General features: G+C 43.2%; 1 protein-coding gene across 1 annotated transcript in view; it reads right to left on the bottom strand.

The window, feature by feature from the left end:
- Nucleotides 1-662: 662 nt before the first annotated feature.
- nrg3b (neuregulin 3b) overlaps nucleotides 663-17,841 on the bottom strand; it is a 183,359-nt gene continuing 166,180 nt past the window's right edge. Inside the window, exons 6-9 of the mRNA XM_076759633.1 lie at nucleotides 15,756-15,882; nucleotides 9,583-9,692; nucleotides 5,165-5,347; nucleotides 663-1,892 (exon numbers count right to left, since the gene is read on the bottom strand). Coding sequence (XP_076615748.1) covers nucleotides 1,142-1,892; nucleotides 5,165-5,347; nucleotides 9,583-9,692; nucleotides 15,756-15,882 — 1,171 coding nt within the window. The 3' untranslated portion in view covers nucleotides 663-1,141. The remainder of the gene's footprint in view (nucleotides 1,893-5,164; nucleotides 5,348-9,582; nucleotides 9,693-15,755; nucleotides 15,883-17,841) is intronic.

The raw sequence follows: 17,841 nt of genomic DNA, 5'->3' as shown, positions 1-17,841 counted from the left end.
CAGCTACGTGAATCTAAAGCAAAAAGAATGCACTAATGAGCTAATCTTAATTAGTGCGGCTGTTTTTAAAGGGGATAGCTAAACAGGTGCGTGATTAATGCTTCGTCCACACGCACACAGGCATTTTTGAAAATGGGATTTTTTCCTTTGCTCTCAAACAAACAAACAAAAAAAAATCCCATCCACAAAGCTCTGTTCATATGAATATATATAATCCTAAGCCTAAAGCCATGTTGGCCAATCAGAAGATTAAAAAATGTTCCATTAAGGTGGATGCTGGGTCTCATCCACAACTGGCGCTGCCATGTCCAACTGCTGCATGAAATGTGGACTCATGTAAACAAAGGGGATGACAGCGCACACTCTCCGTCTACACGTCGACACTGGAGTAAAATGGAGTGTCTGGACATCATCTGAGAAGGAGTTACCAAAAACGGTAAAAAAAAAAACACCCGTGCATGTGCGGACTAGGCCTCCAGATGTCTGTTGCCATGGAGATAAAGGGAAGACTCGACTTGAATATTTTAGGTTGGATGTGATTTGAGCATTTTTGGTATTTATATTGATTATTCTGCATATTAGAGACAACAATGTACAAACACAAGCGAAGACGTTCTGCAGATGGTGGAGTAAAAATGGATTGAGATGAACAAAGTCCTTAATTAACACTGTTATCTTAGTCTTTATTTTGTCACAATTGTAGTCAAATATATATATGTCTATATGACATATATTATATGACATATATAATTTCATTTCTTTACAATAGAGAAACAACATAGAGATGACACACTATTTTGGTTTCTAAGTAGAAGCTCCTTTTAAATAGTGGCATTTTTTTCAATACACTGTTTAAGTCAAGCTCCCACCCAAGTCACGGTTTTGTTTTCCTTATTGAGTCACATTTATTCACAATGTGTGTTTGTTTGTCTCTTTTTCTTCAGAATTTGATGTCTTTTGTTGTGTCAGTATTTTTTTCCTCGGCAGTTCAATCTGTTCGTGTTCCTTTAAAATCGACGGCCATCTGTTTTTGGTCCGTGTGGCCCCACAGATGGTCCCACCTGCCAACCATCCTGTGCCACCAGCAAAGGTATACAGTTATTGGAAACATTGTCTTTGAAGCTTTACAGAGTTAATCCAATCAGCTTGCAGAGGGCTTGGAGTAAGCGTTTCCAGTTCCTCTGCAGCTGGGTCCTTTGGTGGCCAAGGCGCAGTTTGCGCCTCCGTACATGGGGGATGTCTGACCTTGGCACTGTCCCTGGGCTTCTCTTTGGCCTGCTGCCTTCAAACCTCTGGTCCCACTGCTTGTGTGCAGAACTCTGGCTGAATATTGGACCCTTTTCCCCTCTGACTCCTGCACAGTCCCAGCCTTGAGAGTGTTTGTGCCACCGCTGTGGATCTCGCTCTGAGACCCAGACATTTTCATGGGGCTGGAAAGGCTTTTCTGTTTTAATTCCTTTGCGAGTTCCACAGTAATTTCAATGGAGCAGGGTATTTGTGCGGCGCTGAGATTCTTCACCGACCCCAGTGTAATGGTGGTGGTAGGAGGGCTAACATTGCTGGGCACAACACCAGGCACCAGTGCAACACTCTCACAGGGGGGAGGGAGAGAATTGCTAATGGCGACCGTTGTCTTTCCAGCCAGCGTGGGTTGCCACTTGAGGAGCTCACCTTGGTCACGGTCACTCTTGTCCACGTTCCCCGCCTCGAGGTCGCACGCTTGGAGCGAAGGGATGATGGGCACAGATCGGGTGCGCAGAGAGGGTGGAAGGAAGGTTGTTCCCTTATCCAGGCGGGTGCAGGGGACCTCGGTCCATCCCTTTCTGGCTGCGAAGTGAGTGAGCGAGGTCCTGCTGAGGAGGGCGCCGACTCTTCCACTGGCAGAATCACACCTTTAGGCAAGAGGAAAGAACCGAAATGGCAGGTTGAGAATGAGAGACCGAGTCATTTATATTGTGACCTTTTCATCCTGGACCCCCATTTCCTAAGAGGAATAAAAGAGAACAAGCAATACAGAATATGGAGATAAAGCTTCCATCCTTTTGTGTATTTTAACATTTCATTCCCCTCACTGCTCCACAAAAAAGTCTTGCAGCAACAAAATTCTTATTTAGGTATTGTTTTTTTTCCTAATCTTGTGTAATTATTTATAATCCTCGGCATGAGCAGTTTGTATTGTTGCTGCATGAATGTTTAACTGAAAAATCCCTTCTCTCATGACTGCCTTACTGAAGATTTAAGGCTTTAGCAACACAGCTGCTGGATTGCTGACCCTGGCCTGCGTGAGGACACGGACGCATCATATATTGTCTCCTTGAACATATGCATGTGTCTTCTAATTCTGTTGTTTTGAAAATGAGACTCATTACACAATCTTACACAACACACCTTGTCTGACAGGCTTATAATGTGACATTTGGGGTGAATCTAGGCGTGTTGAGTCACAGCGTGTATCACTGCATCCTGCAATCATGTATATCTCGAACGGGTGAAGTATCAGCGCGGTGCAGGAAAGCTTGCGAGGCATCATGTTCAGAGTGAAAATGATACAGCAGAGCAGGGAAGCTCACCCAGAGTCAAGTGGGTAAGTTTGTATATGCATTGAATTTGCACAAGAGTTAATATTGTTACTAAAGACCCAATTCACATTTGGAATCACCCCAGCACAGCCTTAGGAGACAGCGGGTGTTATTGTCAGCCTTCAGAGACTGTTTGTAGCATAACCAAGTTTAAATAATTGAATTACTTTCCCACTCCTCCCTCGGTATTAGGAGGGTGAACGCAAGCTGGAGGTAAATCCGGCAGATCAAAAACATATCTAAAAATAACTCCCACAGCAAATTTGCCTTCAATTCTGTCCTTATCAGCGATGGGTAAATATATGTTTTGACACTGGATAATGGAACTGACAACGCTCTGTGGGGATTTGTTGTCACAAAATGGAAAACATGGAAGAGTATTCTCGTGTTTGTTTGCTGTTCTCGCCTCTTTTCTAACACTTCCCGCCACGCCGCACTCCTTCCTCCGCTGCACTCTCATCATCTCTGCACAATCTTCCTTCTTTCCTCACGTTGCCCTCTCTCGTTCTCTCACTCTCCTTTCCACCTCCCATTTCTCATTTCCTGAGATGAGAGGGTGTATCCATGGCAACAAGGGAGAGGTGGGGGCTGGAGGAGGAGGAGGAGGAGGAGGAGGAGGAGGAGGGGGCTGTAAGCTTGGTAGCTCGCTGTTGTACGGCTGGTAAGTCGACAAAAATACGTCATTTCAGCCTCCTGAAGGCCGGCGAAATGTGCTCCGCTGATGGATCTGCAGAGGAATTATCAATGGCTAACGAGATCTAAATTGTTTAACTGTACAAATGCAGCGTTATCCCCGAGAAGACGAGAAACCCTCTTATTTCAGCTCTTCTCCTAAACACTGTGTTAGATTTAAAAGATTATGGCTTTCAGATTTTCGCCTCTAAAAAAGACTCCTCATTAGTTTCTTTGTTATTAGTTTGTTTGTTATTCTCTGTGTGTGTGCTTGAATGAGTGTGTGTGTGTGTGTGTGTGTGTGTGAGGAGGGAAACTGTGGTGCTCCTGGAGGATCTCTCAGCACAACCATTTTGAAAGAACTGCTGAGCTCCATGGAGCTTTGTTTAAAAATGTAAATTATGGAAATAGGTCACATAAAGAGTTTGGCAGCTTGCAGTGTATCCTACAAGTCACTGTAATGCTCAGTCAGGTTGGCATGCTAATAGGAACATTGCGAGGCACTTTTAAGTGCGTGGAATGCACGAGGGACACTACTGCTTTAATGACAGACGTTTTTGATAACACTGCCGTCGCTCAAGATGCACACGCTGACAGCAAATTAGGCTGTTTCTGAGACATATGCAAATAGGACCGCCTTACTGCGGCTTAAAGACGCTCGCTTCTGCAGCTGTAAATAAAACCTAAAATAATTCAATGTTTTCACTGTTACTTGTTTAAAAGGAAATGCCAGTGGAGCTGCTTGACATTATGCGTTATTCTACTTAGGAAAACAAGCACCTCAGTGAACAGTGTAAGATAAATATTTTCCTGCTTTGGTAGATGTTACGTAACAATAAATCTTATTTATAATCTGCAGAAGAAGTTTGAACTGATGTGAAATAACGTGCAGCTTGGTTTCTACACGGATCAACTCCTTCCTCCTCCAGGAGCCCGGGTGATCATTCCTCTTCCATAACAACTGTGCCGGAGAGGATTTCGCATCAGGCTACCTTTCTTGAACCCGTGCCAGCGAGGATCATCACACTGTACTTTTCAAATGTGTAAGTTATTTTAAGCACTCAGATGGCCAAATGGCGCAAGGTGGCTCTGCCAAAAGTCCTCTGTGCTTTTAATGCCTCCTGAAACAGCGCCAGTGGCTGTGCTTCGCTTATGATAGCCATGAAAATAGGGCAGCTCGCTGTCCTTACTCGCCGTCGGGACGGGCATGAGAAGAATTCAAGATGTGTAAATGAGTGCAATTAATCCTTGCAATTTGTAGTCTTGTTCTAGAAGGCTGCAGCCACCCAGTATGTTTCCACATTCAGCTCATAAATGGCAGAAAAAGTCATTATTTATTTGATGCGTGAACCATGAAGCTTCCACAGAATGCTCCAGCATTAGCCAAAATCAAACCATTCTGGACATGTTGAAATTCATGTGAACTCGTGTATCATCTGGTAATTAGCTTTGGCGCCGTTGTTGTATTTTTAACCCTGATAATACCACGCTTATAAACCACATTTTCATTCACAGCAACAGCCCAGTGGCAAGTGCATGGAGGATTACACACAGACTCCCATCTTGGACTTCCCCAGCACCATGATACTGTTGAGCGGTTAGGATCAAGTGTGTTCTCCAAATTAATTGTGACAGTCCCAGTTGAAGGAGGGCGCAGCAGATCTCATTTATTTCCCCGGATCAGATTTCATAAGCTTGTTCACGGACTTGAACCGAGAGCATTTCAGTCATAAACTCATTTCTCCCAAAATTATCCTTCTGCCACTCCAACTTAACCTCGGTTACAGCAGTCTGGGGGTCTGCACCAGTCAACCGGCTATTTGACCTCGGCTTGGAAGGGGGGCAACGAGAATTTCCTCCTCCAGGATCAAGCAAACATGACAAAACTAACAAAAAGGCAGAGAAATCTTCACCTTCTTATGGACTCTATGTTTGTTGACTCATCCTCCTGCAAGTGTTTGTAGACATGGCCAGCCACTTTGGATCCATCCATGAGATTTGTCGCTATTTTGTGTCTCCCCCTGGAAATGGGTGGGGTCCGGAAGTAATTATTCTCCCTCCGTTGTTGGGCAGGACTGAGGGAAAGAGAGCTACTCCTGAAAGCAGAAGGGAAAACAACAAGGAGGGGGACATCATTGAGTTTCCACACTATTTTACATTCAAACAGCGCTCACTAATTCATTGATGTATCAAACGTATCTCTTCTTCTGTGTTCATGGATGCAAATTGTCCGGAATGGATTTACCTTTCTGTTTGATGTTTGATGTTTGAGTGGAGAAAAAGCATCATATTCCAGATTCAATTGACTCTATGCATAAATAAGCTCAGTATTGAAGTCTAGGCATCAGACTGGGGTATCAGATTCATGTGAAGAGAATAGTAATTTACCGGTAAGCAAAGCAATTTACATAAACATTAAATCATGGCTCAATCAAACAGAGGAGAGAAGGAACTGTGGTCGATCAAGAGTCCACAGCCTCGCCAGCAGCACTGTGAGGCTGTTTGCAGGCTCCTGGGTGCTTTGAGCTACATGCTAACATCGGCATGCTAACACCTGTTAATTATGACTAAACAGAGCACAGCCGTGGCTAAATATCATGAAGTATTTGGTCATAAACATGGCGGCATCATGGTGTCCATAGAGGAAAAGTCTGAGGGTCACCCTCTGGGGACCACGAACGACCAACATTGCCACAAAGCTCACATAACTAAAAGTGCAAATACTTCTGTACCACGTGTAAAACACTGCTTGTAGCCACATGCTGGTAAATATACAAGAGTATGTTTCCTATAGCCACTAGAGGACGACTGGTATATCTTCACATCCTGCTGGCGTTACGGATGGAGGTGGCAGTCTTCCTGTCTCGGCTCACTGTTTCTAAACTGTTCTGTGGGCAGAGGGTGATCGACTTCAAAGCAGAACCCTGCATGTCCGCAGCAATAAGGCAATGACATCGGATGTGAATCAAAGTTATACTGCGCCACGCTGCAAGCTGATGTGTGAGTATATCATGCTAGAACAAACAACTCCCACAGCACGTGTGGGACTATGAAATACGGACCCAAATAACTTTCAGTTTATCTGAGTACATTTCAGCGCTGAGGCTCCCTCTTCGATCACCTGCGACCGTTCCTTCTGTGAGCTTGAGGTCACGTGATTGTGTTAGATAAACTGAACCACAAAAACAACTCTGACATATTATTACTGCTGGGTGAAAACCTTTTTTGTACTGAAGCACAAAACACAAATCAGTGACAAACATTCTCCCAGCTTGATTTTGGCTCTTGAATAATTTGGTATTGTGGCAGCCATGCATTACAAAAATAGCGTATGTATGAGATGGTGGATTGCGTTTAAATAGTAATCAGGATGTCCAAACTTTAAGATTTTCTGGCTTGTCCTTAAACTGAACTCCCTCATTCCTTTTAATTCATGCAGTAAGCTAAATAGTCCAGTAGACATTTGGTTATTAATTGATAGCTGACTGGAGCACAGTGCAAAAAAGCTATAATAATTTCTAAATGACTGTGGCTGCAGAACAATAAGCATGGCTAATGTTGGCTCCAGTCTTTGCCATCATTAGCTTTTATATTGACTGATGTTGCAAAAGTTGATATGAATAAAGCTGAATTACATTAGTTTTGTTGCCTATTAGCATGCTGATTTTTTAAATTAGGATTAACTGAAAGCTGGAAAAATGAAAATGTGTGTTTTTTTTGGACCAAATCACAAGGCAGTTGTAATTATTGCATGTTAAATGTTAAAGGTCTAGAACTGAAAGGCAGCTGCTTATCTCTGCAATTCACCAAATGTACAGCCTGCTGATGTTAAATGGGTAAGCCCGGGTGTGAGAGTAATCCAGCACATATTTGAAACGCTTCTTCTCTCTTTATGCCTTTATTGGACATAGTGGAGAGAGTCAGACAAGACTGGGAGACAAAGGGGGACGTCATGTGACAGAGTACCTGAGCTGAGTCTAAAATAGTATATCACACGGACAGAGTTAACACTCCTCCTCACAGAACCAGCAGGATACCCTGGCGCGGCACCTCTAATGTATGAATCCGTCTACTCGGCATGAGCACATTGATCAGCCTCCAAAACAACAGTTTCCTCATTGTCCAATCATGACAATGGAATTTCTGTGATTGATCAAATTCCACAATGAAAACAATGATTGACTACTGTGATAATTATACATTGACTTGGACGGCGTTCTTTCCATCAGATTTTGCTGGCAAAGCAATTTGGAAACATGCTTGAGAAGAGGCAGACTCAGTTTATTCAGACTGTACCAAAATCGGAAATGATTGGTTCCAAATGATTGATTTGTTCTGACATGTGTACAATAAGCACTATGCTCCAGAAAGAGAAAGTGTTAGTCTGGCTGGTTAGAATGTAAATTCATGAACGCTTGCTGCATGGCTCCAGGGATGCCTGTCTTTGGTCCAGACTGAAATACCTCAGTAACTACTGGATGGATTTCCACAACATTTTGCACAGACACTCATCCTACTGACTGATGATCCCCTGACTTTGCCTCTCGCACCACCATGAGGTCAAATTTATCTCATTTATGTTCAAATACCTGCAAAACTACTGTTCCCATCAGCCTCAGATGTACTCTGTGTTTAGCGCTAATTAGCATTGAAAAGTTAGCATGCTAACAAACTCAACTAAGTGGTGAAACCTATTAAACATAAGTGTGTTAACACTGTTGTTGCGAGCATGTTAGCATGCTAAAGTTAGCATTTAGCTCAAACTCCACAGTGCCTCAGTGCAGCCTAACAGAGCTGCTTGTGTGGCTGTAGTTGGTTGACATCTTCAATTTTCACTGATTTATGGGATGTCTGCGTTGTTTTAGCACAATCCCAGCTCAGCAGATATACTCTGCATTCAAGCAGGTGATTCAACCTGCACATGCTCAAACTCAGCGATAAAGCCAATGATGCACAGGTAAACTTTTGCAGCAATACTGAAGGGCTATATTGACATGCTTTTATGGGGCATGTCTCCTGATAGCTCACAGTGTGGTCCAGTTTCTCAGGTCAATAGCTGAAAGCATCTCAACATCATCCATCACAGTCTCGTTCTCCCCCTGCCTCCATCTACTCTGAGAACAGGCTCAACACATGATTGACTGTCAGCTGCCCTCCACGAAGCACCTGCACGACACTGTGGAGAATAAAAAGCCAAGACGAGTTGGCACCGTCCCCGCAGCTACACATGACAACCTTTGGGAAAAACTTTCCACTGTGGCACAACACTGGTCCATTAAAACAGAGAGCAACAGCCGCCTCAGCGGGGTTTTCGCTAAAGTTGTCATCATAGTCAACCAGACATCTAAAAACTAACTCTGGCTGTATACACAAAGCCTTCCCTGCTTTATCTCCACAAACAAAGCTGCCTCTAATCATTCTGCATCCCATTCTGTATGTCCACGCTACATAACATTGAAAGCTTGTCTAATGCATGCAGCTATCTAAGAACTTTTGAAACAAATGTGCCTTATGCACAGCCTGTTCTCTGTAGGATCTAATTACACAGCGCAGCTCCAACCCAATGCTGCTCAACACCATCAGACCAAGTGAAAGGTAGACATTAACCAGCAATCAAACATTTTCAGTGATTTGCCAACAATGAGTGCAATAAGCACTAAAAGTTTGCCTGCACCCATATCATCAAAGCAAATGAGCAAAAGAGCAAAGCAAATGTGTTCTTCCGAGGATGTGAAATGGCAGCATTTGATACCGACTGCAGTGATCAAGGAGCAGAACCGCGTCTCCAGATCCCTCGTAGCAAAATGTTGTTAATTTTGTTGAATCTTCTGTCACTTGAAGGATGGCACGACGAGGACAATTTGTTGAATCAATGTTTAACTCTGCGCATTAAAATTCACTTCTCCTCAGAGGACGTCTCTTCCTCACTATATGCTCTTCCCTATCAGCGTGCACGTAGCCGCTGCAGAATCTGCCTGAGCACACATTTAATCACTTTGCATAATTTGCCGGACATGCTATGTAAATAGAGACATCAACTTTCCCAACTATTTTGAGAGACTCCTAGACATTTTATTAAGCAAGCTAAACCAATAATCCTCCTATAAAACGTCATATTCTGGCTAAGGGTACGCACGCAGGCAAAGCTTACGGTGTTGACAGTGTATCCAACCTTTCTAACAATTGTACAAATCATCTGTTTATATTTGGAGGTCGACGAGTTCTACCACATTACGAGATGATCACATTTCTCACTTGGCTGCCTCTTGTAGCTGGACGCAGTGAGACATATATGAAACAGAGCTGGAATAAGAGGATGTCACGTTTTCACCTGAAGCGTTTCCCTTTGGACAGCGCTCTGCTGAGAATAGGCGGGGCTGCTGTTGATGTTCCCGGTGCCACGCTGCCGTCCTTGACAGACGATCCGTGAGAACTGCAGCTCTGCAAAAACCACAAAGAGTTGTGCGTACAGTCAGTGGTAAAACATAGTAACTGTGGCTGTGCAGGAGTTAGCTTAGCTCGGATTCAATTGTTATGAGCGTCAAGATCAAAAACAAGGTGTGAGCGATTATGTAAGTCAACAGAGGAAATAAGCTCAGAGTGTAATACATAATGCCGGGGATACTGTTTGTGTCTTAGCAGCAAGTCCCCGCTCAGGTTGTGGTCCCCAGACAGGTTGAGGATGTTCTCTCAACCCCCCTTCGTCAGCCAGAGTGTCTTTAATTACACTTTACATTTTAAACTGCAGATTAGGAGGGGACGCTTTGTGAATAAACTCCACCGCGGCCCTCTCAGCACTCCCGCTGCACTAAAGAATTAATCCCACACAAGATTACATTAATGGTTTCCTAAAGAATTTCCCCCCTCAATTCTTTCCCTTTATTCTTATCGAAATGAACGCTATTATCTTACAACAGGCCCCAGACAGAGCTCCGGCACAGCGACCACGAATGCCCCAAGAACCACCCTGTGAAACACTAAGTCATGAGATAATGCTGTTATTCCAGTTACAGTACTTCCTGCTCTGCCCTTTCTGTCCGTCTCATCGTACATCATTAAAGCTATTGCATGTGACTTAGAGCTAGTTCAAGGTTCTCATGCCTGATAAGCCTCTTTTTCTCTCTTACACCCCTGACTCCCAGAGGGAGCTGTTACTGCTGTTCACTAGTTGTGCAAGAAAATAGGATCATTTTGGCCACCCTCTCATATGCCCTGCGGGTGCAGAACGCCTCACTCTCTGGAACGACTGCTGTGGCAAACTTTCCTGGAGGATGATATCTACGTCAGGGGATAAAATAAATAGCTTGTGGCAGACAATGGCAGACCTGCATGGTGTAACCCATTTCATTTGTTCCCTCCTATCTCACTTTTGCCTTGTTTTATGCCACTTGTGAGAGCCCTGGATAAACACGACGCAGTAGTGGATTAATCTCAAGGGGCGGCAAAGGGAAAATACAGGAGCCCGATGGAATAACAGGAAAATCTACATAAGGAGAAGAAAGGAAAACCCATGCATTCAGAGCAGCGTTAATCCTGCTTGGATTACCACCAAATAACAGGTCCTGAACTGTGCATAATGGGATGTTTGACCATTCTTCATGAAGGACAATCCTTGAGCCAGCACAAACCAGCACCAGATGTAGCTCCCCGCTCCAACTGTGTCGACGCTCTGAGCCAAAAAAAACGTGACCGCTGCTGATAGCTAACGCAGCTTTGGCTCCACCTGATATCAAAATGTTAATCAGTTGTTTTAGAATTATGCACTGACACGCACATTAGCACAGAGTTTGTAACTGTTGACAGGATTATTAGTTTTCAAGCTGCACTGGCCTGTCCTTTTATTAATCATGGAGACACCTACAGGAGCTTTCATATCACACCCCGCTGCTGTCACAACACTTGCTGAACAAGTGGCTAATATTCTACCTCCATTTTCTGTTCATACTGGCATCCTGATTAATTCTCTGTTGGCACTGTGCCTCTGTGATAAAAACCACAACACCATGCACATGAACTTGTTATTTCAAACTTTCTCTTAATTTGAAAATACTCAAAAGGAGAGTAGGCTAATTGGCCAATGCCAGTTGATTTCAGCCTTTCTGCCAAGGTATCAGATATTTGAATTAAACAAAATCGCACTGAGAATTGGTTCATGATCCTCCGCTCAGCTACTTTTGCAGATACTTTCTGCACACCTAATAACAAAATCATCTTTACCAAATCAAATCATCCATAAAAAAACATTTGGTCTTTCAGAACTAATGCTTTCTTGGTGTAAATCCTGTCTTGTTGCAAGAGAGCAGTGTTTTTGAGAACATTACGACCTCAGAGTATTGTGAAATTGACTTTTTTTTGCACAGAGCGCAGCTTTGTTGCGCACCGGAGCTGCGATTAAAATATTCTGAGGTCATATTTCTGTAGATTTGGGTACACAAAGCTCTGTTCTGTGGCTCTTGCTGTTCTCTATCTCCATGAAGTATTCATGCAGTATGCTCACACGTAGCTTTAGCTCATTCCTCATTGCGACTCAGTCTCTTCTTAGACTAAGGCTAGACTACTTAGTTACCACCATACCAGCTTCCGGCTGATGGGAATTGAGTTTCTCTGTCTTGCCTTCCCAGTCTGTGTGCCCCTATTCCTTCACGTTGGTGCATGTCTGCTTCTGTACAGAGTGTCTCATGGGCGTGTACCCTATCTCTTTTTATTTGAGACACAATTCTATTGCCAGAGAGGTGTTGATTAAACTCGCAGAGGAGGTGGGAGCTGTTTAACTATACAATTACATTTCCCTCTCTCGCTTTCCTTTCCCTTAAAAGTGCCTCGAAATGAGTCACACTATCATACACGACTCCTAATATTTACAGTTAAGTGCAGGAGCGTGTGCAATTCGCATGGCCATTCAAACTCAGGATTACAGATGGAGGGAACATATGCACCGGAATGTTTCCAGATGTGCAAATATGCAGAGATTTGTCACAGATGGAAGAAACACACAGAAATACGTACAAATGCTGCGTGTGCCAGGGCAGGTGCACGGAGAAGTCAGATTTAATAGTTCAGGGCTGTAAAGTACACGCAGTATAGAGGCGGTGCAGGTGCCCATTCTAAACAGGTGCCAAGGGTTTAGTAAGTGCTCAGATGTTGAGCATCGCCACAGAAATCATCGCGTGACAATGATGTCAGCATATACTGCATAAGTCTTTGCATTGCTGCTCAGCACATCTTGAGGGGAAATATCTCAGCCTGAGTGCGTCTGAGTTCAGGGAGTTGTCATATTTTGTGGGGAGGTTAAAGACACTGGAGTGGTGCATCAGTTTATCACGGAGATGATGTGGAAGACAGTGACCAAATGGACTTCAGTTTCATCCTCCCCCCACTGCACCTGCCTCGACAGAGCCAGCCTATTGTTTCCATCTCACTGCGCTCATCCTCCACCTTACTGCCTCAAACGCACACAGTGGAAACCACTGTGTTCTGATGCTGAGCCGTTATGCAGCATACACCCGATGTTTTGAGCCTCTTTAAGAACACCCTGCTCTTGTTCTTCCATTTTGTCAGCCTAACTTATCCTCTCAAGAAAACCCGGAGAACTTGCAGGACTGCACCACCCACAGAGCATGTCCTCTCCCTAGACGTTTGCAAGCTGAGGGAGTGGGTGGAGAGAAGCAGTGCTCTGGGGTCGCTGTGTCAAATCTGTGGAAAAATAGGTTTCACTTGTTAATCTTTCCTCGGCCTGTTCGGCTCGTGCCCCCTCCTGAGTGCTCATAGCCAGAGATCTTTCACATCCCACCTTAAGCTTCCTTCACACTGTTCTATTACAGCTCGTGTTTCTGTGTTGTTGTGTTATTACTGTGTTTCATTTTTGGCTTTGCCTTCCTCCTGGCTTCCTCCCCGTGGCCAGCTCTGAGAGCATTTTGAGGCTGGATGCAGGGCTTCACTACCTGCTGAGCCCTCATACGTTCCTGTCACCACATTCTCACAGTCATGGTGTTAATATCATCTCCTGCTATTGTGCTACAGGCCAGCATCTGAATCAAACTAGGCTCCGATCAGGTTTGGGTTCAGCTGAACTTTGTAGATTGGTGAAATCGTGTGCTGCATTCTGTCTTATTTGAAATTAATCTTCTGTTTAATTAAACGCAGCTACAACATTTACATCAAATGTTGTACAACTTCATAGCTGTCAGCTGCTCAGAGCCATAATTTACAATGACGCCCTCAAAAAGCTTTCAGATTGTGCCAACTGCGGCTCCGTGGGTGGGGCTAGCTTGAGGGGTGTTTGTTTCAGTGTGTGACACTAGACACTGTTGCATTATTAAAGAGCCTCAGTGCAGGCTGCTTTTGGCAAAGTACAAACACAGAAATGACAGTACAAGGCTGAACCTGGATGAGGAATTTCAGGCAACAACAAATACGGCGGCGTCTTAAACAAACGTGATCCAGCAGGCGTACCGCCGTCTTGTTTGTCAGCAGCAAAGTGTGCTCACTTACTATTTTTATGCAGAAATTTTTTGCGATTTGCGACGGTCAGTAACACCGAGAGATAAAGAGGAGCCGCACATTAGCACAGCTATGTGATAGGAGGGTAACAATGGGTATGACCCCCTTAAACAATGTGGAAAAAGCTGCACACTGAGCAAATTAAAGAACAATAGAATATCTTATTAAGAGTGCAGGAGCAAATAACAAATGAACACAACAGGTGACCATTTCTCTGACACTAAACAAAGAGGGTGAATTCAGGAAAGTGCTAATGCGTTATGGCGATAGCACTCTTTTGATCAGATCTGTACAAGTGTGCATTAGGCTGCAATTACCTTGGGATTCTGTGGAGGCAGCAGCCGAATCAGTGCCGTCTGCATCTGAACGTCTGGGTCAGTTCTCTGTCCCGCAGTGCACCGCAGCCCGCGGAGGCTTGTAATTCATTTTAAGCTGCTTTGATTTTTTTAAGAATTCATAAGCATTTGTGCTTCATTATGATTGTGAGAGGCAGGAGAGGCAGGGAGAGAGTGAAGGTATGACAAAGGGTCTCGGGCTGGAATTGAACCCACGCCGCTGCAGTAAGGACTCAGCTTTGATAGATGGTACACGCTCTACCAGGTGACCTACCACAGCAGCCCCCTTTAAAGCCACTTTTTTCTTTATGTCTACCTGCCTCCATGTCTTTCTACTTAAGCAGGAGTTTGTCCAAATGAGATTTTTTTCTTCTTTGGCTCGCGCCGTCTCTCTCCAAAATGTCTCAGTGTTGTGTTTCTTCATTAATCAATAACTTAATCACCACACTTTGATTTTTCTTTTCATTTCTTGAGCGTTCCATTTTGCACAGACTTCTCCGTCCTGCTGTTACGCTCTGCTCCAAAAAAGCCACAAGAAAGGCGTCTTGTTTGCAAAATCCAAATTTTCAATACAGCGACTGGATGCACCTGCAAAGCACGGCTGAAGCATTCTCAGGCCTAAAATACCACGAGCAAAGTGCCATTTAGCAATATTTGTCTACGGTACAGTATTGTTGCTGTGCTTGCATGGTGAGCTCGGGGTCCGTGACGCACCACAGATTAGACTTTCCAATCTGCAGTTTGTCACAGGAATCTGTCACTGTGAACATGACAAGCAGATTTTTCCTCTGTAGCGCATGATGCATTTATTTTAAACTATAATTCCCCACTGTCTCTCAGCTCCTGTCAGATATGAGTGTGAGCAAAAACCTTCAGCCAGTGGAGAGATTATTAAGATATACATCATACATCATCCTGTCAAGCACTCTGTTTTTGGACAAGTGCTATACATATTGAGAGGAAACTGATTGTAATGATGATAAAAGTATGACTGGAAATAAATCATCAACAGTGGCGGAATGTAACTCAGTACATTTACTCAAGTAAATGTACTTAGTACACATTTGGGGTACTTTACTTGAGTATTTTGTATTCATGCCACTTTCCACTTCTACTCCAGCACATTTCAGAGGGGACTATGGTACTTTTCACTCCATTACTATTATATGATGGACTTAGTTACAATTTTGCATAAAACACATTATACAAATAGAGCTGAAACGACCTGACAAAATATTAATTGCCAACTATTTTGCTAATCGTCTAGTAAATTGTTTTTCATGCAAAACATTCATGGTTCCAACTTCTCCAACTTCCTTCCAATTTTAAGAATTTTTACAAACAAAACAATCGATCGATTGATGGGGAGAGGCAAATCAACCGATAATGAAAATAATCATTAGCTGCAGTCCTGCACAAAACAGCTAAAAATTAGATCCTTCAACCAGTAACAACAGTAGAATCCTGCTTTTACATTCATGCATGTGTAACAATAATTTAATGATATAAGATATAACAGTACAAACAGTCACAGGGGACATTTTCCAGACTATACTTATATACTTTTACTCTCAAAGTGGATTATTTTTATTTCATTAGTACTTTTTTTCATGAGAAAGATCTGGACACTTCCTCCTCCAATTTAAATCAATCACAGGTACAGACCTACCTTTTGGAACTGAAGGCTGTACTGAAGCCTGGGAGCAGATTTGGACATGAGGCCGGAGGCGTTGATGCTGCAGTCCCTCAGGCTGCGGCTATCAGAGAAATGAGCCTGGAGTTTTTCCCTGTGCCGTCTGTGGGGGAAAGCAGAGAGAAAGAGATAGATCGCAATATTACCACTAGAATAAAGAGGGTAATCCAGACAGAGAATTGCTTTCCTGACAATACAGACTGTAATTAAAAAAAAAAGAAAAAAATTTCCACGAGCCACGAACAGGCTACGACCAAGTAAAAAAAAAGGAAAGATGGCCACTGTGGTATACTTCACTGTAAAGTGTCTGGCTCTGTTTGCTGCGGTCAGGGTATTTCCCACCTTCTCTCTAATGATAACACACTCTGACAGCAGTTTTTAGTCCACTCATTGATTTCTAGCAGCCACTTGGCCGGCTCTTTAAACACACATGTAACAGCAAGGTAGGTGGTCATATTTACTGACTATTATCCTTTTTTCACACACACACTTTACTGTATGTGTGTAAAAACACACACGTGCATCAACAGAGGTGAGACCCTAACCCTAACCCTGCTTGACTAATATTGATAAAAGCGGCTTTGACTTGGTATTGGTGACTTAAGAGAGATGACTAGAGGGGGCAAAATATGTCTAATATTAAATATCTGCATCTTTCTTTTGTTTTTGAAACATGGTTGGGTGATTTCGAGTGCATTGCGACCTATTAGGCCGCAGCAGACCAGCAGGAACCAATGCATGAGGGAGCTATCATGATGGGACTAGTGCAAAAATAACTGAATTTGGATTACGATGTTGGTGAGAACAGCGGGATGCAATGTCTGCTGCTCAGAAATCAGTGACCGGGAACCTTGACATTGTGCTGCAAATCTTTTGTGCCATACTTCTTTGAATGCTATACTTACGCCCAGTCTCCATTGTTGTCCATTTAGGAGGTTTGTTATTGATTGCCACAAAATTTCAGGAGGCCGTTACTGTTGAGATAATTTCTGTCGTTCACTGATTTAAATGTGGAAACTGGGGGAGCTCGGAGGTTAAGACTTGCTTGTGATTTGCACATGCGTGACTCACTCCCACCTCTGGTACATGAACCTTGAGATAAATCCTGCCAGTGAGCCGATTCATTGTATTATTCACTGTAGAAAGGCGTGTATATTGGAAAAGCGACAATGGAGGAAAAGAAGACAGTTAAGGGCTTTGTCTTGTGGTGAGATCTGACAACATTTGTCAGATGTCGTAAATGTACGAGCGCCTCGAAAGGTCAAAGTGACAAAATGAGCACCAGTCAATTTGCAACTCAAATGTGGCAATTTTTTTTCCCACAGCTCCAAATGAAGGTTTGACGGAAGTGAAAAAAACGCTCAAATTGGCTACCAAAATAGCATTAGGAGAGAAGATGTCTTGCACAAGTGAAAATTTAATCAAGGCAATGTACCGTGAAACGTCCATTACATGCCTTTGTGATAATATTCTGGGAGAAGAAAGTCAGAGATTTTCCAGAAAAACCTCCAGAGACTCCACAGACTTTGGATCCTCATGTTACAGAGGTAGACTATTGGAGGGAAGATTTACGCTCTGTAAAATGTGCTAATGTATAGATAATGCGCATGCATGCCTGTAGTAATTGTGAACATGTCACATTGACAGTACCGGGTAGGTGATGATTTATCCATGTGCTCTTTCCACCTTTCCTGCTTCATAAATAGCTTCAGTTTTTTTTTTTTTGTCACCTATGCATGACAATGGCTTCCAATCTCTTCCAATCTTCACCATAACAAACCTCTCCTAAACAAACACAGAACGTGAAACGACAAGTAAAATGGCATCTTTTAGCTATGCTAAATATAAAATATGAGAGTGTTCCTTCATTTTGGATTAAACTTTGATTGGATTAAAAATTAATTGATGCTTAAGACTTTTGGATTAAATGTTTAATTCACCATTAAATGTTCATTTTTAAATACTAGGTTGCTTAATTCTCTCTGCAGCTGAGGCCTGTTAAAGGTTTCCTGAGTAAAGGACGAAGTTAAAACTTAGGGAGCACAATCCTCAGAGGCAAAGC

Source organism: Chaetodon auriga, chromosome 20 (genome assembly GCF_051107435.1).
Source record: "Chaetodon auriga isolate fChaAug3 chromosome 20, fChaAug3.hap1, whole genome shotgun sequence".
NCBI lineage: Eukaryota > Metazoa > Chordata > Actinopteri > Chaetodontiformes > Chaetodontidae > Chaetodon > Chaetodon auriga.
The sequence above is the reverse complement of the archived record's forward strand: the minus strand, read 5'-3'. Positions and strand labels throughout refer to the sequence as shown.